At 43.7% G+C, this 24,321-nt stretch overlaps 1 protein-coding gene across 1 annotated transcript in view; it reads right to left on the minus strand.

The window, feature by feature from the left end:
• Positions 1–24,321, minus strand: part of unc13c (unc-13 homolog C (C. elegans)) — a gene marked incomplete at both ends in the record, with an annotated part of 246,798 nt that overhangs the window by 41,457 nt on the left and 181,020 nt on the right. The window contains 5 exons of the mRNA XM_080787767.1: positions 750–838; positions 11,148–11,174; positions 12,338–12,415; positions 19,290–19,367; positions 21,109–21,252. Of these exons, the coding sequence (XP_080643893.1) occupies positions 750–838; positions 11,148–11,174; positions 12,338–12,415; positions 19,290–19,367; positions 21,109–21,252 (416 nt within the window). The remainder of the gene's footprint in view (positions 1–749; positions 839–11,147; positions 11,175–12,337; positions 12,416–19,289; positions 19,368–21,108; positions 21,253–24,321) is intronic.

A 24,321-nucleotide genomic window follows, 5' to 3' on the forward strand; every position in this document is an offset into this window, starting at 1 on the left:
TCATGTCAGTCGTTCTTCGACTTTTCAAAAATAGCAGAACTACAAGCTCGTAGCGCACCACTCGGTGGCGCGCTATGAGCTTGTAGATCTGCTATTTTTCAATAGCTAAAGCATAACATAATGCTACCACCAAAAGGGGTTCATACCATATAGGCTCCAATGGCTCTAATGTGGGTTCGATTCCCGAGCCCAGTCCACGGCCTTGTCTGTGTGTCATTCCCCCGGTCTCTCTCTCTCTTTACGCTGAATCTGAATAAAGCCTCAAATATAGCTTTTTGTTGGGTCTTAATTGCGCTAAAATGTTTGGGAAGCCCCCTGGGAAGTACAAGGCACACCCCCTGTGGCGTAGTAGTTATAATGAACACTGGAGAGATCGCTGTGCACGCACGCGCACACACACGCACACACACAACGTCTCTTTTACTTTCGGGAGTTCAAATTAAAAAAAAATATGTAGCAGATCCACAAGCTCAATATATTTGTAAAAAAACAAAAAATGAATAAACGGAACATAAAAAAAAATTAAATTAAAAGATCTACAAGCTAAAAACGCATCGCTTTGCGCTGTATTTCGAACTTGTAGATCTGCTATACTTTTGGTGCATTTGTTAGTTTAAAATATGGGAGATGAGAGCATTCTGCGCGACAGCGACCACCAACGCTATATATATACAGTATCAACCTAGCAGTTAACTCAGTGTGTGAGTGAGTGACACTGAACCACTCTGGAGACAGACAGAAACCCCCACCTGGAGCCGAAGACGGCGCTGAGCTCGTCCAGGACGGTGTTCAGCTTGTTCTGCAGCTCCTTCAGCAGATCACTGGCCTCGGCATCCAGCTGTCGAAGGAACATAGGAAAACGACACCGCGGTGTCACCGTTATACGTCGCCTCGTCTGACACACATACGACTGTACGACTCTCTCGCTTTTTACACAACACACTATAGGCAGAGTGGAGTACAGTACAGTACAGTACGTCCTCGGGGACGAGAGACGGGGGGGGTTATACGCGCTATGCCTCAGCCGTGGGGATGGGGGTGGTGGGTGGGGGAGTGGTGGTGTCGTGGCGGGTATAGGTTTCGGTGGCAGGCACAGAGAAGAGAGGTATAATAACACCGCCTGCCATGCAGGCTTGGTGGTATAGCGACCTCCCCTCCCCTCTCCTCTCTCTCTCTCTCTCTCGTTCTGCCTGCCATCTGTTGCCGAGCGAGCGGCAATATGCTCTGAATACAAATGAATGGACGGCTTCGCAAGCAGCAGCAGCGCCGGTGAGCACCTGTAATGATTACTATAGCGTCCTCCTGCCTGCCCGCCCGCCCAAAAGACATGAGGCGGCTGTGGTTGTCAGCGATGGAAGGCAGCAGCAGCAGCAGCAGCCGGAGTGGTTGCAGAGGCATTTCGTTTTGCGTGTGTGTGCACATGCGTGCGTGCGTGCGTGCGTGCTTGCATGCGTGCGGTGCGTGTGAGCCATTGTTTTACGGTTATCTGAAGCCTGGTTTCCACTACCATGGCCCCACACCGTTCCACCCCACACCGCCCTACTTGTACCACTGTTTTCCACTACAAGGAACGGGGCTAAGTGGTGTCAAAGTGATAGTAAATGAGTGCCTAAAAGTATACCTACTCCAGGGTGGGTCGAGGTGGGGCCAAACACTTCATGATGCCTGATCACTCACTGGCCTTTTATTCATACCGGGATCACAGTTGTGCAATGCATTTATAATAGATTATATTGTATTATAATCACTCTCAATCTATTTTAGTGTATTATAATCCATATAGTGTATTATTATCATAGTAGAAATACATCATAATACTTGTATTATAATTACAGTTATACTGCGGGGTACTGCGGGGGGGGGGGGGGGGGGGGGTCATTCTTTGATTGGAAACGGTAGATATCGCATCGCAATCATTTTAACCACTCAATGCATTTTGACGTTGGTTATTCAAAAGCTTGTATACATCTGCAAAAAAGAAGAAAAAAAAAAAGTTTTGAAAATGATTCAAAAACACAAATCTTCTCTTCTGGTGCTCACTGGCACACCAAACACAATGTGTTCCATGACACTGCTTGAGAAGCACTGATCTGAGAAGACTCTGTTCTTTTATTTAGACGTGTATAGTATACGTTTTCTATATCCTAGAATATCTGTACACCGAAAGTCTGGTAATCAAAGCCTGAGATACAGCTACCCCCCTCCCCTCCCCTCCTCTTTACACTGGAATATTACTTTTTTTGGGGGGGGGGAGAGATATTAGACAATGTCCTACACTTGCCTGACTTTGGCTTAGATGTACTATTATTGAGCTTTCAATCAAGCTTTTCTTTTGCCACACGTGGGCTGATTTTAATGAGTTTCTAGATCAATAGCTTTGGGGTATACTTAAGCTGCAACCCCCCTGACCCCCCCCCCCCCCCCCCCCTCTCTCTCTCTCTACAGCAGTGATGGAGCAATAAACACATACGTAGCTCCAACACGTCCCCGAGTGGATTAGTAATAGAGTTATTAGAATGCTTAAGCACCTTGCTGAGCACCTTGCCGGGGCTTAACCCATTCTGACCGGGCACCCATTTTGGTGTTAGCATCATGTCGTGCTTTACCTATTGAAAAATAGCAGATCTACAAGCTCATATCGCGCCACCGAGTGGCGCGATACGAGCTTGTAGGTCTGCTATTTTTGAAAAATTCGAAGAACGACTGACATTTTTAGAATCTGATCTCAGGTCAGAATGGGTTCATCAGACCAGTGTGTGTCCAGTGGAAACCTCGTATGAATCTGATCTCAGGTCAGAATGGCTTAAAGCCTGTGTCACTGTCACCCAGCTCATATACCAGGGTATGTCCACTCATCATTTATTTATAAGATCCTCCTCCTGCTCATCGGTGGGAAGCGTGTACTCAACAACCCGTGCCATATAATCAGCTCTGCAAATACAATTAATTCAAACGGCAAGTAAACATGCAGCCGCCTGCATTTTTTTGCTCGCGTGGCGGCAGAGCTATAGCCTTCGCGTTTGCGCGTGATGAGGGATGGGGATGCGCGTCGAGTCGTCGAGCGTGATTGGGTGTGTCGAAATTAAAAGGGGCCACTTCACCCCCTTTTTGCAATCAGATCTTATTTTAATGATGTTTTATTAGGAGGACACAATTAAGAAACACTTCCCTGGAGGTTTTTATGTGTGTAATATGTTGTTTCTAGATGACGCCACCGATATAATATGTCATGATAATGTGGTCTCATCACTTCCTTCCTGGACTACATGTTGTCTCAGAAAGACAGCCCCACGTGGGGTGTCTCCCAACCACGAGTGCACTGCAAAGCATTATGGTCATTGTAGGAATTCAAAACAATCCAGTCAAATCCTACAGTCAAACACAAAGACTTCATTATTTTATCTGGCAAATAGAGTGCAAATTTTCAAACTGTGCTATACACTGTTATCTACTACAAATACTATTACATTGAGTGATTTCTTCCAGCAGTGAAATGGCCCTGAGGCGCGTTCTCCGTTTTAGTTTTTTATCTCACTATATCTGCTTACAGTATCTGGGATTTCCGAGCCTCAGTGCGCGTCTGCTTAGACAGTTCCATGTCAGATATACAGTACTGTAGATGCCTGGGAGGGGATGGAAGAGCGCCAGAATGTTTGTGACGCACGCAGTGGTGGAAAGTAAATATTCAATATTTTTATAGTTCATCCCATTTAGGCCCGGCGTCGAAATAAAAAAAACGTTCGCTCTGAAAGAATATACATTCAGAGATTTGTGCCACATTTTTACGATTTTTCAAAAATAGCAGACCTACAAGCTCGTAGCGCGCCACTCGGTGGCGTGCTACGAGCTGGTAGATCTGCTATTTTTCAAAAGCTAAAATATTTACATGACACTTAGTTAAAACACCAAAAGGGGTTCCCGCCCAGAATGGCCTTAAGTCAGCTTCCATCTCCTCCCACTGTATAAGTCCATTTTGACGCCAATAGTTTTGTATAGGCTACTTTTACTCAAGTCAATTTTGAATACGGAAATGATACTTAGACAATACACCACTGTGTGTACTGTGTTATGTCTGTGTGTCTATAGAGCGTCGCAGTCCCTCCCCCTTTCAGAACGACGAGTGGCCCAGGAAATGAAATGCAATGCATTTCTCCCATAGGATTTTCTTTAGGTATTTATTTAAAGACGGTTACGCCGCGGACAAAGCCAACTCGGATCGTGACAATGAACACAATATTTTGGGCCGATCAAATAATGATTTGATCGAAAGAAGAAATTAAAGGCAGGAGACAACACAATTTGTTTCGTTTTTCTTCTTATAAATTATTTGATCGGCCCAAAACATTGTGTTCATTGTCATGATTTGTCACGATCCGAGTTGGCTTTGTCCGCGGCGTAACCGTCTTTAAATAAATACTTAAAGAAAATCCTAAGGGAGAAATGCATTGCATTTCATTTCCTGGGCCACTCGTCGATCTGAAAGGGGGAGGGACTGCGGCGCTCTATAGTGTCCACGGATATGGAAGACAAAGGAGGAGTCGCCACTGTATATACACTCATAGACTCAGGGCTCGGAGGAGGAGGAGATGGATGCTCTGCGATGGAAGGTTCGGCGCCGCTCCACAACATGCATGACAGATCATCACATTAGGAGCCGCCATAAAAAGGGCCACATGCAGCCACCGTGCTGCTCATCTCACACGCCGCCGCCGTCGGGGGCCAAACATCGTATGTCCAAAGAAAAACAGTGGTGGAAGGAAACTGGGTACATGTACTTATAAGTATACCTACTGTGCTTAAGTGAAATTGTGAGGTAATTGTACTTTACTTGAGTCCGACAAATCTTCTACTCAACTACATTATACAGGCAAATATTATTGCACTTTTACGCCACTACAATTATTTGAGAACTTTAGTTACTATAGTTGAAAATAGTCGATCTCCAAGCTCACAATGTGTCGCGATAAATGGTAAATGGTGCGTCTTTATCCAAGGCGCTTTACATAGATTGTGCATCAATTCACACATTCACACACACATTCATATATACAGTACACCAATGGTGGCGGAAACCATGCAAGGCACCAACCAGCACATCAGGGGAGCAATAAGGGGTTCCGTTTCTTGCTCAAGGACACTAACTCTGGGGGAGCCCGGGTTTCGAACTGGCAACCTTGCGGTTACCATCCGGCCACACTGCCACCTGAGCCACCGCCACCCACAATGTGATGCGACATACAGTACGATATACAGTACGTATATACTTCTACATTGCTGCAATATACATACAAGGTTTCTCTGCGCGGCGACAGCGACAATATTCTGATGGCGAAATGTCTCAGCTGGAAGGAGGGGGTGTGGGGGGGAGGGGGATGTGTGTAAAAGCAAACCATTTATATAGATAGACGCTATTAGACTGCAGTCACTCTGCCAGAGAGGGAGGGATCTGACACTTATATCTAGAGGTGTGTGTGCATTCACGTGCGTGCGGTGTGTGCATGCTGTCATTGCTATTGATTGTTCAGACCTCATGGTGTCACAGAGGTAATTGCCCATGCAGGTCTGGAAATGGTTATTTCAGTATGTCACTAAACAGGTAACATATCTTCGGGTCCTACCAGAAACATTATGACACATATACACACATTCTCACTCCTTCTCTCTCCCATGGGGGGGGGGGGGGGGTTTCTACGTCGTATAACCTTTTAAAAAAATTGCCATTCTCAGCTCTCTTTCAGGTCACCGCGCTTTCGGGAAGCCAGGGAAGGAAATTAACGCCCTGCTGTGAAGAGTCTAGATATCTGTCACAGTGTGGTGAGTTCCTATATAGAAACAAGAATGACACGAGTATCATTAACTGCCAGTTGCTACAAGCGCTGTCTCCGTTGCGCATCTGTCCCCCCCCCCCCCCCCCCCCTTTTTTCTCCTTTATTTGTTTTATTTTACGTGTATGTTTCTGTGTTCTGCGTTCACGGCCGATGTTCTTTCGTTGGTTCAATCCTTAGAGTATATATGAATAGAGACGTCACCGGATTTCTCCTCCCATCCACTTGCATTAAGTTGCTCAAAAGCGCAAGAGGCGATTTCACTCAGGAACAGAGTGCATCCTGGGATATGGATTGGACCCATATCGTGAACGCGCTGGCCGTTGACAATCATTGCACGCGTGCACGTGCGTTCACGTATGAAACAGCGTTCACGTGCATTCACGGCCAATCATGACTATAGGTCACTACTACGCGATTGGCTTGCAGCGTTTAGCGAAGTATGGGGTCAGACTCCCATTGGCTTAGGGGCAGCCAATCATGACTATAGGTCGAAACAGGGCTGTTGTATGCCAGGCTTTCACCTGGCAAAGATATATTGAGACCGACATTTAGAACCAATAAACGACTTAATCCTGCTCATTTACAGTAGAATAATCGAATGATCAACTAAATCGATTAGTCTGATTATTAACCCATTCTGTCCGGGAACCCGTTTTGGTGTTAGCATCATGTTATGCTTTAGCTATTGAAAAATAGCAGATCTACAAGCTCATAGCGCGCCACCGAGTGGCGCGCTACGAGCTTGTAGGTCTGCTATTTTTGAAAAATCGAAGAACGACTGACATTTTTTTTAATCTGATCTCAGGTCAGAATGGGTTAATCAGACCAGTGTGTGTCCAGTGGAAACCTCGTATGAATCTGATCTCAGGTCAGAATGGGTTAACAACTTAACCCATTATAATTATTTGTACAGTGGTGGTGAAAATAGCTGAACTGTAAGATCACAATGTCAATGTGACACATGAGCTTGTAGATCTGTTATTTTCACATAAAAACATCATTCATTAATCGTAATCGGAGCAAAAGTCTGAAAAAATGATGGTATTGCTTAGAAGTAACATGGCCCAGCGTTAGCCCATACGGTATCTGGTGCTGGATTCAAATGTCTTTTGGACACTTTGCTTGCTTTAACAGAACAGTTTGGTTTACAGTACAGAGGCAGAGACTGACATTTCTAGGTTTCATCCGGAGAGACTGCTAGGCATTGTCAAAATATATTCATGCAGTTTTTTTTCTCCAAAAATGTCAATTTGTAGTCTGTAGTCTGTCAGTCTACTACTAGGGCTCATGGGGTTACAGTGGAAATCCAACAACAGAGTGAATATTGAGCATTGTTGGTGTGCATGGTCCAGTGTTTCCACTACTGTACACATTACAGTTATGTCACGTCCTGTTGTCCTTGCATCATGAGTCAGTACAGTGCTCTGAGCCCACCGTGGACCGTCTGCAACTACATCACCAACAATGTACTGTAACTGACAGATCTACAGTATCGTCTCTGTCGGGTGGAAACCTCCTTATGTCCAGAACTGTTACTTTTCCGGTTTCAAATTCAAAAACAGCAAAAAGTAGCAGACCTACAACTTTGTGGATCTGCTACTTTTTGATCCTTTTGTGTGACTCTGTATGATATGCAAACAATACCACAATGTAGAATTACAAGTAGTATAAGTAAAATACCTGTATTCACAAATGTATTGGCATCAAAATATACTTGGAGAACCAAATGAAAGCACTCAAATCTTAAAAATAAATATAAAAAGTCAATACACGCTGTGAACTTGTACAGGTATATTGTCTATTTTTGAATAGCCACAGTAAAAGATGTAAATGCATATTTTGTATTAACGTTTCAGATCTGCAAGGTATCTTGTAACTAAAGTACAACATGTACCGCTAAGATGTATTGACAAAAGGTCAAAGGACACACTCAAGTAAAAGTATCTCAAAATTGTACTTACAGTATGTACAGTACTTTAGTAAAAGTATACTTAGTTTACTTTCCACCACTTCTGACAAGCATGCAGGGGCCAGTACCAGCGTTGCCATGTCTACTTATTATAAGCGACTTTGGGCTTGTAAATATTGGTATAGTTGTGTTGTGAGCTTGTAGATAAGCTTTTTTCAAATAACCGTGGACAAGTCGCTTTTTTTGGGCTTGTATGCATAGACCTGCAACAGTGGCCTGTACTGTCCACAGTCCTCCCTGGCTGATAGCCTATCAACATTAGGCCATTTAGGCCTGACGTAGACATTTTAAAAATGCATTTTTAAAAATGTATTTCTTCTGAAAAACCTCATGTTCAGTGGTTCAGTGGTTCTCAATGTTTCATGTCAAGGACCCCACAAATTATATATGTACTGCCACCGACCCCCGTCTGAAAATATGTTGTCAGGGACCCTCCAGAAGCAAAGATTTGAGTTAAAAAACTGAAACACCGAAAAAACTAATATTCAAAGATTTAAGGCACATTTTCATGATGTGTTTAGAACACCAAAAGGGGTTCCCGCAAAAAATGGGTTAGGCCAGCCTGGCTTCCCCTCCGCCTGTTTCAACAATATAGCCCCTCGCCGCCAGACAGGTTGTTATACTGTGAAATAATAATGTGTTCTAAATGACAGAGTGTGCAGTAAATAAACATTTAACCGTGAGTCATCTCTACAAAATGAGAGAAAAGCAAATTATGAAACGGGCCAGCAGCCAAAAGCAACGGCCAATGATGTCTTTCTGCTGATGCCCTTTGGCCTGTTAACCCATTCTGAACGGGAACCCATTTTGGTGTTAGCATCATGTTATGCTTTATCTATTGAAAAATAGCAAATCTACAAGCTCATAGCGTGCCACCAGGTGGCACGCTACGAGCTTGTAGGTCTGCTATTTTTGAAAAATCGAAGAACGACTGACATTTTTAGAATCTGATCTCAGGTCAGAATGGGTTAGTCAGACCAGTGTGTGTCCAGTGGGAAACCTCGTATGAATCTGATCTCAGGTCAGAATGGGTTAATGGCAGCTGTATAAATGAGAGAGAAGCTCTGAGAGAGATTATTGCTAATCTATTGTTGCCATGAAACGCCATGATAAACCGATGTGGCTAATTATATTCGGCTCTCTGGGAGTTATTAAACTGCCGATAGGAAATGACACTGAGCGGTACAGACCTACACTTTGAATTGAATACACCTCACGATATGATTCTATGAATCCTTTGTGCAGACTTCATGGCACATTTGTACGGCCCTACAAAGCCACAATTCAGTAACTACATTTGTGGACACATCCACTTATTTGTGTATCCCACGGGTGAAATTAGAGGGATAAAACAATTACCTCAAGAACACATTTAAATGTGTGTAATATCACTTATTTGCCAATATCTCATTTGGCTGACCAGTTTGAAACACTTTTAAACCCAATGTCAGCCAATTTCTTTGTTCATATTGGATCTTTGGCGGGCATAGTTGCATAGTTGTCCTATTTATGTTTGTAGTGTCTGCAGTGCTAAATGCCTAAATTGTAATTGTCTCCATCTAGGAAAACAATTAGATAGAGAGCATGCATGTGCAGTTGTGGCCAGGGTAGGACAGTTAGGACTGGTCTGCTACACTGGCAGAACCACCTCTCAGATAGCAGAGGGCCAAACCAAAGATCCTTCTGGAAGGCAGCACTTGGGAAGCTCATCAAAGTCAAACACGCTCTGAAATGTCCCGTCTGAAGCATTTAGTTATGCAATGTCCTGTCTGAAGCATTCAGTCATCTGAAATGTCCTGTCTGGAGCATTTAGTCATCTGAAATGTCCTGCCTGAAGCATTCAGTCATCTTAAATGTCCTTTCTTTTGTCATTTAGTGGTCTAAAGCTTGGTCAATGGGGGCAGACAGCCAACCGGTGGACTGGGGGGCCGAGCCTCTGCTTCAGGGCTCCAGGTTGAAAGAAAGAAAGAAAGGATTGACCTTGTGTCACTGGCTTTTAGGACTACAATACAAAACAAAATTAAACGGTCAAACCAAACTAATGATGACGCCTCTGGCTTGAAAATTATTGGTAGTTTTGTCAGGCTCGTTTCTAAAGTGTAGCTGCTCATTTTGTAAAGAAGACTAGCTGATCCCAGCCCTAGCAGCACATTAAAGACAGAGGTAGTGGGGGGTGAAGACCATAACAATGAGTGATGCACTCCATAACAAGGCACTCACACACAGCGAAACTCTGATGCCCCCTCAGCCAGTTGGCACTGGAACTCCGGGCACAAACACAAACAGAGATCGAAAACAAATTGGACTAAACCAAATTATAAAACAGCAAAAGGAAAACTATCTGACACATTGGAAAGAAGCAACACAAAAGCAGAGTAAACTAGAATGCTATCTGGCCCTAAACAGAGAATACACAGTGGCAGAATACCTGAGCACCGTGACCGACCCAAAACAAAGTCTAAGTCAAAATCTTAACTAGGTACAGACTCAGCGAGCACAGTCTCGCGATCGAGAAAGGCCGCCATAGGCAGACCTGTATCCCGAGAGAAGACAGACTATGCACCCACTGCACACAAAATGAAGTGGAAACTGAGCTACACCTCCTAACCATCTGTCCATTGTACCAAGACATCAGAGACACATACTTCCCACAGATTACAACCACACAAGGAGATTTTGAAAACATGACCAATGACAAAAAACTCCCATATCTGCTGGGCGAAGTACAACAATGTGCAAACACAGCAGCAAGATGTGCGAGTTGCTGTGATAGGAGAATGATATCAAATGGAACACAACCACCCTAAAGACTAATCATTGTGTATATTCCTGCACTATAGCCTACCTGCATCGAGTGACCTTGGTACATAGAAATTGATCTTTTGAAGATTCTGACCTTCAAATGTACAAAATTTTTGTTTTGATTGTATTACTGTATTGTTGTATTGTTCTTTCTGCTTTGGCAATGTAAACGTATGTTTTCTCATGCCAATAAAGCCCTTTGAATTAAATTGAATTGAATTGAGTGAACAGACTACACTAATACGGTACACCTGAAGCATTGGGTGGTGTGATAATATGATGTTCTCACAGCCTTGTGTCCACAGCGTTCTGTCCAGTATGAGCCGTATCATTCTGACTCTGTATGCTCTGCGAGGACATGCTGCTGAAGGGGGGAGGGAGAAGCGTTGGGAGGGGGGGTGAGGGGGCGTGGCAGCCGGGTGGGCGAGGGTACAGGCCAGGGGGGGGGGGGCATGGCGTGCTTTTAGTGTCGTGGGGGGAGGGTAAATGGCGGGGAGCAGAGAGAGGAGAGATGTGTTTTAAACAGTCCTATTGTTATGGCTACACACCTTACAGAAGGTGACAACACCCTCCTCCTGGAGACCACACGGAGAGAGATCAACACAAGGAGAATGGGGAGGGGGAGGGCAGAATTAATACAGAAATGAAAAGGGAAGGAACACACACACACGCACACACACAAAAACAAAACGACAGGAGACAAAAAACACAGTGTAAAAAACGACAAGCTTTAGATTTTCATACAGGAGAAGAAGAAGAAGACATGCACGGTGAGCTGTTAGAGGAGCCTGCTTCTCCTTGGGAGGTTAGACGGACAGACAGACAGACAGACAGACAGACAGACAGACAGACAGACAGACAGACAGACAGACAGACAGACAGACAGACAGACAGACAGACAGACAGACATGGTTAAAAAGGAGGGAAACACATCGTAGGGATACTGCACACAGGATGTGTGTGTGTGTGTGTGTGTGTGTGTGTGTGTGTGTGTGTGTGTGTGTTGGGTTAATGATTTAGAGAAGGTAGTAGTAGAAAGGATATTAGTAATAAGGTGTCGTGCTTGGAGAGCAGGATATGTCCTTTAATAGATGGCTGACTCACAGACCTGGAGAAAATGGATTGCTTTCATGGCATCTCATCATACCGTACATAATAATGTCATGGGCATGGCTGGAGTCCAATCACAACCACTACATTCACACCATATCGTCTCATCAACCTCATTATGTCCAAAAAACTGTTACTTTTCAGGATTTAAATTCAAACGTTTGGCACCGTGTTGTAGTGTGATCAAGTAGGGCGTTCATTTATTTAAAAAAAATTAAAAAACCCATGAAAAGTTTGAATATGAAGATGATATCTTATCTCCACAAATGAATCATACTTTTGAATGCTATCTATGCCGCTGCATTGTCTGTAAGGAGGCCAAACTAAAATAAGTTTTACTTATCCGCAGGCGGCCTATACGGTGACTTCTTAGGACAAAGGGGGTAATCCTTCTAGTCATCTGGTGCCGTACAGGCTCAAAGGCTTGTCCATCTGATACTTTTGCTGTTTATTTTCGTTATTTGAATCATGAAAAGTAACAGTTTTGGACAAAGACGATATATCAACTAATTGTACGTATAGACAAATACGTATGAAATAATTTTAAATCAATTTGATTGGTTTGTATAAACGGTTGCGTGCCTAATATACGCGTACATCATGATAGACAACAGAAAGGTAAACAGACCTGTTTGCCTCCCATGGACTCAAACATCTTCTCCAGCTGGACGCGTAGCTGTTGGATGTTGTTGAGCAGGATGCAGGGCTGCAGGTGAGATACGTGCACGCACACGCACACGCACACACACACACACACACACACACACACACTATAAGTACTCCACAAGTACTCCGATTTGTTTTAATTAACCCATTCTGACCTGAGAAAATGTCTTCTACATCCTGACAGTTTCCTGAAAAAGCTATGTTTCTATGTCAGTCGTTCTTCGATCTTTCAAAAAATAGCAGACCTACAAGCTCGTAGTGCACCACTCGGTGGTGCGCTATGAGCTTGTAGATCTGCTATTTTTCAATAGCTAAAGCATAACATAATGCTAACACCAAAATGGGTTAAAGGGAAGGTAAGGCACTGGTTCTAAATGGTTTTCGTGTCAGGAGTCAGGACCCCCACATTGATATGAATTTGGTCACGGACCCCCATCTGCAAATGTTTTGCGCCAAGGAAGCTAGGACCCACATAAGATTTATATATAAAACCTGTGTGAACTGAGTGGTGCAACTCCCCTCTCTCCCCCCTCCTCTCTCTCTCTCTCTCTCTCTCTCTCAGCAGGCAACAGTGCAGCACTATCTCTCTCTCTCTCTCTCTCTCTCTGGCACAACAGCGCCCCTACTGGTACGCATTAAAGTCTCATACTGTAGTCACAAACAAACATACATAGTCACATAGGTTAACACAGACATTGCTGTTCCTTGGAGTGGTTCAAAAAAATAAAAAATAAATACCCCGTTGCAAGCTAAGGCCTCCATTCAAAATGTGATGGAAACACTCACGTCATTTATTTTATTACACTGTTAAATAGTTAAATCAAACATTATGAGATGAGGAAATGCATGTTTTTAATTCAGTCTGATCACTATAGCAGGCAGGGATGAAGCATTATCCCCAACGAGAACAAACAGGAGGGGGGCAGGGGGGGGTCATGGATTTTCCTAACAGATTTCCTCGACATCCCCCCCCTGCAGCAAATCAAAACCTTCACGATGAATATTGTACTGGGATTCATGCTATTACTATAGTGTGTATTACTATAGTGTCTGAGTTGAATGTCAAGTGTACCCAATCCATATCTAATCTCATATGGAAAGGTCCCTTCATTTTTCATGTCTTCATTGTAAACCCCCCGCCGCCAAAACCTACGTGAAACCAGTTGTTGACGACGACAATAGGTGATGACGATCATCGCCGCCAACCAGTTTGCATAATAAGATCGCAAAAGGATACAATGCTAGCCCTGAATGAGTTATCATTGCTGTCAGGCAGAAACCTCTTATCTCCATATTTACTTTTTGTGAGGCCCTCCTATGTCCAGCTTTGAGGGTTTGTGTAAACACAGACATTGTCCAAACACAGACATTGAATGCCATTGACAATGGATGGACAGCTTTGAGTATTTGTCCAAACACAGACATTGAATGCCATTGACAATGAATGGCCAGTTTTGAGTGTTTAAACATCGTGTAAAACACAAACATTGTGTAAACACAAACATTGTGTAAACACAAACATTGTGTAAACATAAACACTGAAGACGAAAAGTGTGGACGCAAATTGTGATTGGTCGGAACGAAATGATGTATGATGTAGGAGGGTGTGATTTTTTTAAATGAATGTCCTACTTGATCGTACTACAGCGCCACACAAAACATAGCAGATCTACGAGCTTGAAACACGCCGCTTATAATATATGTCCAACAGTTTTGGACATATGAGGTTTCCACCCAACAGAGATGACATCCGAGATTGTTTCTCAGCTAGAACTTTATATTGGTAATATCAATCATTTTATTTGAGCCGTTAGGGCCGACATTATACTCATTCTGTACCACGACAACATTCCCCTGAAGAATGTGATGGCTGTAAGGAATTTAATAATATGAATAATTTAAAATGATGAACCTTCAGTGCCCAGGGGCCCGGAGAGGTGTTAATCCGGCCCTGTAACGCACTTATACCTGGTATCCAGCCAGCAGATTAAGGACTAGAAGATTATGTCGAGATGCTACCTCTATAAATATATTACAATACATCATACGACGGCAGAACGCTAATCTAAAAAATCACCCCTTTTGCAGCCAGATCTTATTTTAATGACGTTTGGGAGACAATCACTTTCCTGGGGTTTTGATGTGGGTAATATGTGAATTTAGATATTTTACTGTGTCCATGATGTCATGGACACTGGGCTCACTTCCATCCTTGACTACAATTCCCATAATGCTTTGGTGCACTGCTCCTCCTTGTGGATAGGGGGAGGGCTGTCTTACTGAGACAAGATGTAGTCCAGAAAGTAAGTGAGCCCAGTGTTCATGACATCATGGACACTTTGAAATACTAAAATGTCTAAAAACACAAAATACCCACATAAAAAACCCCAGGAAAGTTTTAAATTTTCTCTCAAACATTACTAAAATAAGATCTGGTTGCAAAAGGGGTGAAGTGGCCCTTTAATGAGAATCTAATCTAATTAATCTCACTACATTTACTTATCAGTAGCCTACTCTGGCATGTATGGCAAAATGAAGTATTCATCGTTGGATCTGCAAGTCGCTATAGCTATTCTCAAGCTGTCTAGGGTTAAATTGCACTCGTGGGAACAGTTATAACTTCATTAGTGATGCTCCTTGTATCTCTTAACGGATGTTAAGTTCTGAGAACTTAACAGAACTTTATAATTTGGGGCCCTGCTCGGGAGCCGGTGGCACTACTAACTAACCCAGAGTTCTGCCTGAATCCAGAAGTGAGAACTCGCACGTTCAGGTCTTGGGAGGTGCTGGCTGACCTTTCATTGTGGGAAAACTAGCCAATAGATTTGGACAAACCAATCAGCCATGACGTAATGAGCATATCTGTTGCAGCATTGCAAAGACTGCTGTACCCATGATGCATCGGTTGTATTGTTACTCGTAAACTTGTTGGAATTACTTAACTCCACGGTGTCCCGTCTCCTTCATTATACAATATCTACCAGCAAGACCCTTTTAGCATACCATATATTACCATGTTTGTCTCTGCCTTCTTTTATTTGACCACTTTGCCTTTTCCAGACATCTTTATGAGTCTCTGCCGTCTCTGACAGGCCCCGTCAACACTGCACAGAAACATGTGTCTCGGGCGCCAGGAGGGTAAAAATGAAGGGCTGTCTATTAGACCGATATACACTTTATAACTTCAAAGGGCCAGTGTGGATAATTAGGTCAGCAGAAGTCCCTGTGCTGTGTCATCTGTCACATTAAACAATAGACAGGCGCTCCCCGCAAACTACCAATGACTTTCCCCACAATAGCTTAAGGGCCAGCACATGAATAACTGCCTCCCACTTAATAGAGACAGTTTGTGCGGAGCATTAGAGAGGACAGCTACCAGAGTCCAGCTCTAAGAAAAAAACCGGTGGTTCTTTTTTCTCAACATCCGGCCCTGGGTACCCACCGGGGAACCATTGTGGGGGTCCGGGGACCCCCAGGGGTCCTTGTGGGGTGATTTCAGGGGGTCCCTATAGCAAAAAATGTGCCTGTTCAAAAGTAGCACATAATACAAGCTCACTGCGCTTGTACATCTTGCTATTTTTGAATATTGGAGTATTTTAACACAAATCCTCTCTTCCGCTGCTTTTTTTGTGCTCTGTCCCAACTCTGTCTCCCCAGTGTTCCCCCAGGGCCTCCCCAATGTCTGCCCAAGTATCCATTTGATTTGAGTAGAGCCAGGTATGATAAAATGCCATGTCCCAGATCATGTTCATTCAGCTTCAGTTACAAATATAACTAAACAAATTCAAATAAAATCTAAATTTAGAAAATTCTAATTATAGTTCTAATGCTGTTATTAATTGTGATAAATGTATTTTTAACGCTTGAAATCAATTGTGTCCCTGACTACACTGCATGTCCCCCCTGTTACGCTTGATGCAAATCCACCCCCGACTATTTGTCATGACTTCAGAAAGTCGGACATCATTTTAGATAGCACAAAAGCCTCTGCCCTAGCCCTGGACCTGATCACCCCTATTATCATTTAAGGGATAATATCTGGCTAGGTGGTCATTGTCGAGAGATAATTCACAGACAGGGAGTTTAACCTCCCTGAAGGTGAATTATATCCAGACAATGACCACCTAGCCAGATATGATCCAGCTTATTACATGTCTACCTAACATAAATTAATACATTGACCCAAAACACAAACAAAAAAAAGTATTCCATAAGTTTGCGCTGGTTGCGTCTGGCCAGCTGCAGGGCTGCAGCACTGTCGGAAAACAAGGAAGTGAGTTGATCAAAATAGAATCCATTTTCGGGTCCTGCTTCGTCTATTTCTCGCTCAAATGTTTTCAAAAACATTTTTGAGAGCAATGTTTAGCTGTAAATGACATTGTGTGCCACTAGTGTGTGTGTGTGTTTACATGGCTGTCATGTTAGAAACAGCAGTAAATCAAGCTGGGCGCAGCCGCACAGCTGGTGCTCAGAGGGTTTGATTAGGCAGAGGTCTGTTATACAGCAGAGCGGTCATTACGATGAGATAACTCACCGCTGAATTAAGCGATTGACCAATCAGAATCAAGCATTCAACCAAGCCATGTAATGAATCTCCATAATATATGGAGCTGGCCTGTTCTGACATCACAACACATATGTGGGCATGCCACAGCCTGACACAGAACTCCATATATACAGGAATAAAGGGACACAGAGAGACCGTTACAGAAATCTCCATATATGGGCATAAAAGGGACACGGATAGATGGGTTAAACGGGTACTCTGACACGGGTACAGCAGGTATTGCATAGCCACATTTTCATTATGCTTTAAGTAGCATGAGACATGTCAAACTAGATGCTGAATCCATTCCAAGCATTAGTTTTGCATGAAAATACTCCTTGGACTAAATGCGGCCATAGCCACTTGTCCTAATGTGCCCCAATGTGCTGACCTCATCACATTTGTGATGACGGCTATGGTCAATTTTAGGCAAAGGAGTGTTTTTTGTGAAAAAATAAGGCTTGCAATGGATTCCGAATCATGAAAACCCCTTAGTTTGAAAGTTCACATGCTACTTAAAGTATAATTACATTTGCCTCAGAACGAAAATACATCACCTGGATGCAACTGGGACGTATCCTCAGTGATGTATCCCAAGGTCATCGAGGTTTCGGGTCTCGCGAATATCATACCCCTCACTCAGGCGACCCAGCCGGGGTGATCAAGTCCCGACTTACGTCCCAGTAGCTATACCCTCGATCAGTCCCACTAGGGAAAGACCAGGGCCACACAATCCATTGGAACCACTCCGGAACTACTATGCCGCTTATATTGGTTATGGTACCCTATCTTTTAGCAGCTGTCACAAAGTTTCCCAAGGGAGATGGGTTGGAACAAATTTATATGTGATTGTAGACACCTTTATGAGCATTTATTTTGCAGATTTGCCAAACATTTTGCTAATTTTCCCTTATTAAATGGTTCTCAAGCCTAAGAGCGCTTAAAGGGTTAAAGTGGTTAAACTGATTCAGATACAAATGATTTATATGAACACATTTTTGTTTGTGACCCCCTGTAACGCCCCTCAAGGACCCCTAGGGGTCCTCGGACAACATTAAGAACCACTAGTGCTCTACGTTCTAAACTCAGATCAAAGGCTCCCGACCATGCCATGTCGCTCACTCGCACCCCCACCCCACCACTCTGACAGATAATGGTAACCATGGCAACACCAGCAAAAGGCTTTACATATTTTCCATTCTGGCCACCACGAAGTGCACTGCAAACCAATATATCTCTGCTGCCGGGAGGAAACCTCATAACTCCAAAATGTTCATTTTTCAGGAAATGAAAAATATACATTTTTCAGGAAATGAAAAATATACATTTTTCAGGAAATGAAACATATACATTTTTCAGGAAATAAAGAAAACCTTATATATTTTTTAAAACAAAGCAATATACAGCCTCATCAAAGTTGGTGTCGTGACTTTATATATTGTCAATTACTTCCCCGAGAGGGGGAGAGGTGGTGGAGTTAGTTGCTTTAGCAGACATTTTGAGGGTCCAATGGAGTTAAGAGGTTTTGACCAAAGCACTTTTTACTATTATTGGTTTACTATTATTGTGTTCAATAGCACTGATTTATGCTAAAAAATCTAAAGTAAGGCCAGGTACCACACAAGCTGACTTCAGGTCAAAAATCCTGCGATGCTATTGGCTACTGTCTCCAGACAGTAGTAGACAAGGTAGTAGACCTTCTCCCCCCAGCGGGGTAGAGATATTATCTTTTAAATATCGACTACTTGAACAATGGGCTGTCTGGAGGTGTGAAGCTCACTACCGTGGGGGAGAAAGGGTGTCAGGGGTCAGCTTGACCAAACACGAACAGTATATAGTCAGAGTCTGGGGGGGAGTCTGGTGCAACGCACAGGGGCCTGACCTGGTGAGAGCAGGAGTGGACCTGGTGGAGTCAACCCACAGAGCCTAGTCCTTCCACGCGCCAGAATGGTACCTCCCAGTCCCGGCAGAGTATAGTTCAGGAGGAACGGATTGTCTGGCCCTGGTCTTTCCCTAGTGGGACTGATCGAGGGTAGCTACTGGGACGTAAGTCGGGACTTGATCGCCCCGGCTGGGTCGCCTGAGTGAGGGGTATGATGTTGGGAGACCCGAAACCCCGTTGACCTCAGGATACATCACTGAGGATACGTCCCAGGTGCATCCATGCAATGTATTTTTTATTTTAGTTTTTTAGAGAAAAGTATGCCGAAATTCATATTTAGAAAATGTTTCAGATAGAAAAAAAGAAATCGGAGATGATTTGAATCTAATGTTTAGGAAACGTCATGGAAGAGGAACCTTCTGAGAGCAAAGATAATCAACGTCAAAATGTCAAAATGATTCAGAAAGAAGAAAGAAAAGCACGTACCACATTCTCCTTGCTTAAATGCAGGTGAAAGTCCTTGGATATGATTGCAGCGTATTGCAGGAGAACTTTGTTGATAGTCTGTGGGGGAGAAGAGAGAGAGAGAGAGAGAGAGAGAGAGAGAGAGAGAGAGAGAGAGAGAGAGACATGAAGACTTTATAATTGCCGTCTGTTTACTGTAATCTATTATTAGATCGCTGGCAGTCTGCGAACCCCCCCAAGCAGTCAAAACTTAATGATAACCACCAGACAGCCCCAAGAAAGAGATCAAACTGGTCTAGACTCTAGTGTGAATCATTGCTGTCTCTGAGAGTACTTTACTTTGGAGGAGGTCCTGACCAGTTGGTGGACAAAGAACCCAATTCCAGAGCTTCTCGTTTCTCAAAACGATAATGATCCTCCCTCACAAAAAGTTATGTTTTGGGTGGATTTGCGGCAGCCGTTAAAATGGGGATCTTTACTTCCTAACGCAGAGTTTTCGTCCAAAACGTCTTTCAATCCGAGAGCCTCGCCCGTTGAGTTATACGTGTGGCACTCACACCTGGGTGCAGCAAGATGCCCTAATTATTGTATTGCCGTGTCTGTAAATAATTACGTGGCCTAGTAGAGCTTTCAGCCTCTGCCCCTCCATGTACAGTATGTAAACAACAATGGCTGCCGTTGAGAATCTGCAGATTCCGTTCAGACAATGGGCTTTATGGGTAAGTCTCCCATTGGCTTAGAGGTAGCCTAGAGTCAAGGCAGCCAATCATGGAAAAGTGTCTACTAGGTCCCTACCAGAGCCATAGAGTAAGACAGAGTTTTACGAAAACTCTGTTCACTAGATGGTGGCCCTTTAATAGACTTTTATCAGCGAATACGGACACCGGAAGTTTACGGAATGCATTGGAGTCTATGGGCTCGCATGACAGTACATGGGCTGTTTTCTGCCGCCTCACTGTCGCAACTCTGTCTATATACTCTGACTCTGGTCCCTACTATAGACCCAATAGGGAGTATAAGCCAGGATAGCACCTGGCAAAACAAGAGAAAAGTTAAAACATGGAGATAAGAGGTTTCTGGCCAACGACAGCCACGTTATGTCCGTGTCAGCAGACACTGACGATTCAAAGGCCTGCGGCACCGAAACGTGACTGTCTGGTTTGACTGCTGCTGCTTATTAAATAAGACTCCATACTATCACTGAGAGTGCGGATTTTATTCTCTTTCTATATCTATTCCCTGAATCTGCAACCTGAACCCTCTCAGACTGTCAACTTGTCAGTTTAGCGAGCCTTTCCCTTGAAGTGAGCAGCGGGCTACGTGCACATACTGTATGGACATCAAAGGGTGGGCTTCAGCCCCTGCCCTTCTACCCGTCTGAAAAAGACTGCCCTCTCCAGACCATGAATGCAGCGTGTAGTTATGGTGAAGTAAATGCAAATGCCACCTTTTCTATGCCATGTACCCGAAGGCAGCATTCAGCACAATTGGCTTTTTCTCCATTTTAGGTGATAGCTTATCACCTAAAACGGTGATAAGAGTTGAGGCCATCATACTCGCCTCCCTGTAGTTTACATAAATCCAAGGGGACCGCCCACCCAACTTCTAGACCAATCAGTGAACGGGGTGATAGCTCCAGAGTGAAAAGACTTGTCTGATAGTAAAAACAGAGAGATGGGTCTGTGTCCGCGGTGATAGCTGATCATCACCGCGACTGACGTAATGGTGCAGTCTTCCAACCCTTTAAAAACTACACCGCAGTGATAAGCCATCACCAAAAACTGGAGTATGTATGAGCCTTAAAAATTCTCTTCACGTACCCGGTGTGCAGAGTACTGACCTTGGCGAAGCGGCACATGAAGTGAGCGAGGGCCTGCGGGTTGGGACACTCCAACTTCTTGATGATCTCGAAGCTCTGGTTGAGCTGCGTGAACACGTCCACCACGGAGCACGAGAACAGGGCGTGGTCGGAGGTCTGCACGAACTGTGGGAGAGAAGAGACACGCACACACGACCAGGTCGTCATTGAGTTTCACGATCAAACCAAAAGGCAAAGCACAGTAGGAAGATTTGTGAGCTGTTGTGACAGGAGAAGGATGTGTCTAATGGAATTAAACCACCTGAAGGACTACATCATCCCTGCACTGTTTTACCAATGACCTCGTTTTCCCCATTTAATTGTACATTATATAGTTTTGTTCCACTTTTGCAATACGCCAATAAAGCCCAGAGAGAGAGAGAGAGAGAGAGAGAGAGAGAGAGGAGTATTATATCCTGAGGCTTATCAACAGTTGGTAATGGCAGAGCACTTTATTTTAGCAGAGCGCAGACATCAACAAGGCAATTACTGCATGTCTACATCAGTCCACCAGTCACCAGAGCCCCATGCCGTCAGTCTGAGTTGACGCAGCTGCTAACAATGGCAGCCACACAGCTGCGATGGTAACATCTAACACCTGAGTGCGTATACCTGTACCTGCACGAACACCACCACCACCACACACAGTATGATACAGAGGAGACAGAATGGTCTGGCTTTGTGGATTCTCCCGGTATGACTACAAGAAGTATAATTCAGCATGTTTGTTGTTCTATTATGATGTTGGTCATGCCCATCCATGGTACAAACATCAGAAATGTGCATGAAAGTGAATACTTTTGGAGTTTAGATAACAATTAATTATATGGTTTTGCATAATCAGATTATACCCCTAAAATCATATTCAGCTGCCCTTCTGAAACTGCTATCACACAATTTAGCACACCTGGATGTCAGACGAACAAAACACCGGCATAAGGACTATAAGGTTGGCGGCACAAACAGCGTAAAAGCTTGTTATAATAGAGCCTTGCTATTGTACACATGGATTAAATAAAATCTTTATGACTGAAATATTTTGTTAGTCTGATTCCCACGCAGTGTGTGATTATGTGAAACAGTGCGAAAGGATTGAGCGTTTCTGAGTTCTGACACAACTAACCTATGATGAATTAGTAATGCTGTTCCTGCTGTTCTACACACTGCCAAGTCAACCAGGCAAAAGGTTGAGGATTTGACCCTTGCTTTAATAAAACATCCAGAGTTAAAATGCCAAAATGTTAACATAACTTCCTGTCGATTTTACTATTTGAATATTTGGATCCAGTCTGGGTTTTCTTCCTGATAAAAATGGCAAAATCAACAGTTAACATTTTTATAAAAAAATAATAAAACAGCATGAGGGGGACCTCTGTGAGTGTCTCTGTGGTGCAGGCTCTGTGAGAGTGTAGGCGTTTGCGGCACTGCAGCAGCAACAAACAAACAAACAGTGAAAATGCCTTGAATAAAACGCTCAAATGTACTTAACACTGAGTTCAAAGTCAACCAACCGGCAGGAGTGGGAGTTTTACTAGCCTGTTAGCCCCACAGGTAATAACTTTCAGTCTGTGCACTCTGTGAAAGATCACCCTCAAACGGCTCGAGTGCGATAACAGAACGCGCTGAGCTGTCGAGCAAAGACTTGACAGCCAAAATGGTGTGACTGGGCTCGAGGCCAACATCTTTAGACACCCCCCCCCCCCCCCCGTCCATGTAAACAACTTCACTAAATTCACTAACCACTGTTTTCTTTGTTGTCAGCTAAAACAAAGCAACACTTTTATAGAGGGGAGAGCAGTGCTTTTCAAAGTGGGGTCCTTGAGGGGGTTCCAGGGGGGTCCCCAGCAAAATTGATTGATAGTTAGTAACTAAATGGACCATTGATTCAGGTCTGTATATGTAACGCTGACTCGGAGTGTACAACAAGGTTGCCAATATAGCAGATCTACAAGCTCAGACTGTAACGCTGACTCGGAGTGTACAACAAGGTTGCCACTATAGCAGATCTACAAGCTCACGAGGACTGCAGACTGGCTATTTTGCTATTTGTGGTACAAAATAAGTTGTTAATCTACTTTAAACCATTTAAAACCAGGAAAGAATGTGTCATTTTGGATTTTATACGTTGGCTACATTTTTGAAAAATCTTGAAATGTGAAATGTTGAATAATTTTGATACAAAAACAGTTTGCGAACTACTGATTCAGAAGTAATTAAAAAAATCGGCCTCAGCTCCTAATGGGTGAAATAAAAAAAACACGTGTTCATTAGGACATCAATTAATTAGTAACAGGGGTCCATGGCCTTCATCAAAGTCAATTGAGTGTTCCCTGGCATGGAAACAAGCCTAGCTAGTGTGTAAGAACAGATCTCAGCTGGTGCCCCACAGCGCTGCATGGGAGCATCTCGCACAGCTTCAAAAAAGCAGTTGAAGTTGTCAGTGAGAAAAAAAAGGCTTTAAAGGTACTCATTAGTACTGCCATAGCAGCAGGGGGGAAATGGCTGGGGTTAGGACGACGTTAGTAACACTATATATAATGTCTAATGGTGCGTAGATGGAAAGGAATAATAATGAGGTTTCCACACGACAGAGACTATAGTCCACACACATTTATCATGTGTGTGTGCGTGCATGTGTGCGTGCGTGCGTGTGTGGTGTGGCGTGCGTGCATGTATTGGACCCGTGTAAATATGGAGATACAAGGTTTCTGCCCGACAGCAACGATGTGCAATCCATTTCCATCTGAGGTGTGCCTTTTCATTTACCTGTCTGTTCCATCGGCTCCCATTCCACCTACTGTACCTCTTCCTAATTCTCTCTAGTATAATAATGTAGTTGTCTCTATACTGTAAGCTCGGCCCTGTTCTCCGTTTCCTGTCAGATCCTTATCGAGTTGTACTCTCTCTGAACCCGTTTGATTTCCATGCCCTGTTGTTGCCGTGGCTTCCCTGGACCTCGTTTAAAAACAGGTGCACACATCCAGTCCCTCGCTGCATGGTGTTGAACAACAGGTAGAGTTACAATGTAAAAGAGAGAAGTCTGCACACAGCGCAGCTCCACGGTGTTTCATTTATTTTAAAACACTGGCATTCACAAACACGACCTCGCCTCCTCTGCTAGTCTAAGACTAAAGTTTTGGCCTACTCTGTATTTGACCTTTAGCCTGCTTTTGCCTTTTTGTTACTCTCTGGGCT

This window comes from Protomyctophum bolini (genome assembly GCF_963924005.1).
Source record: "Protomyctophum bolini genome assembly, chromosome: 1".
NCBI lineage: Eukaryota > Metazoa > Chordata > Actinopteri > Myctophiformes > Myctophidae > Protomyctophum > Protomyctophum bolini.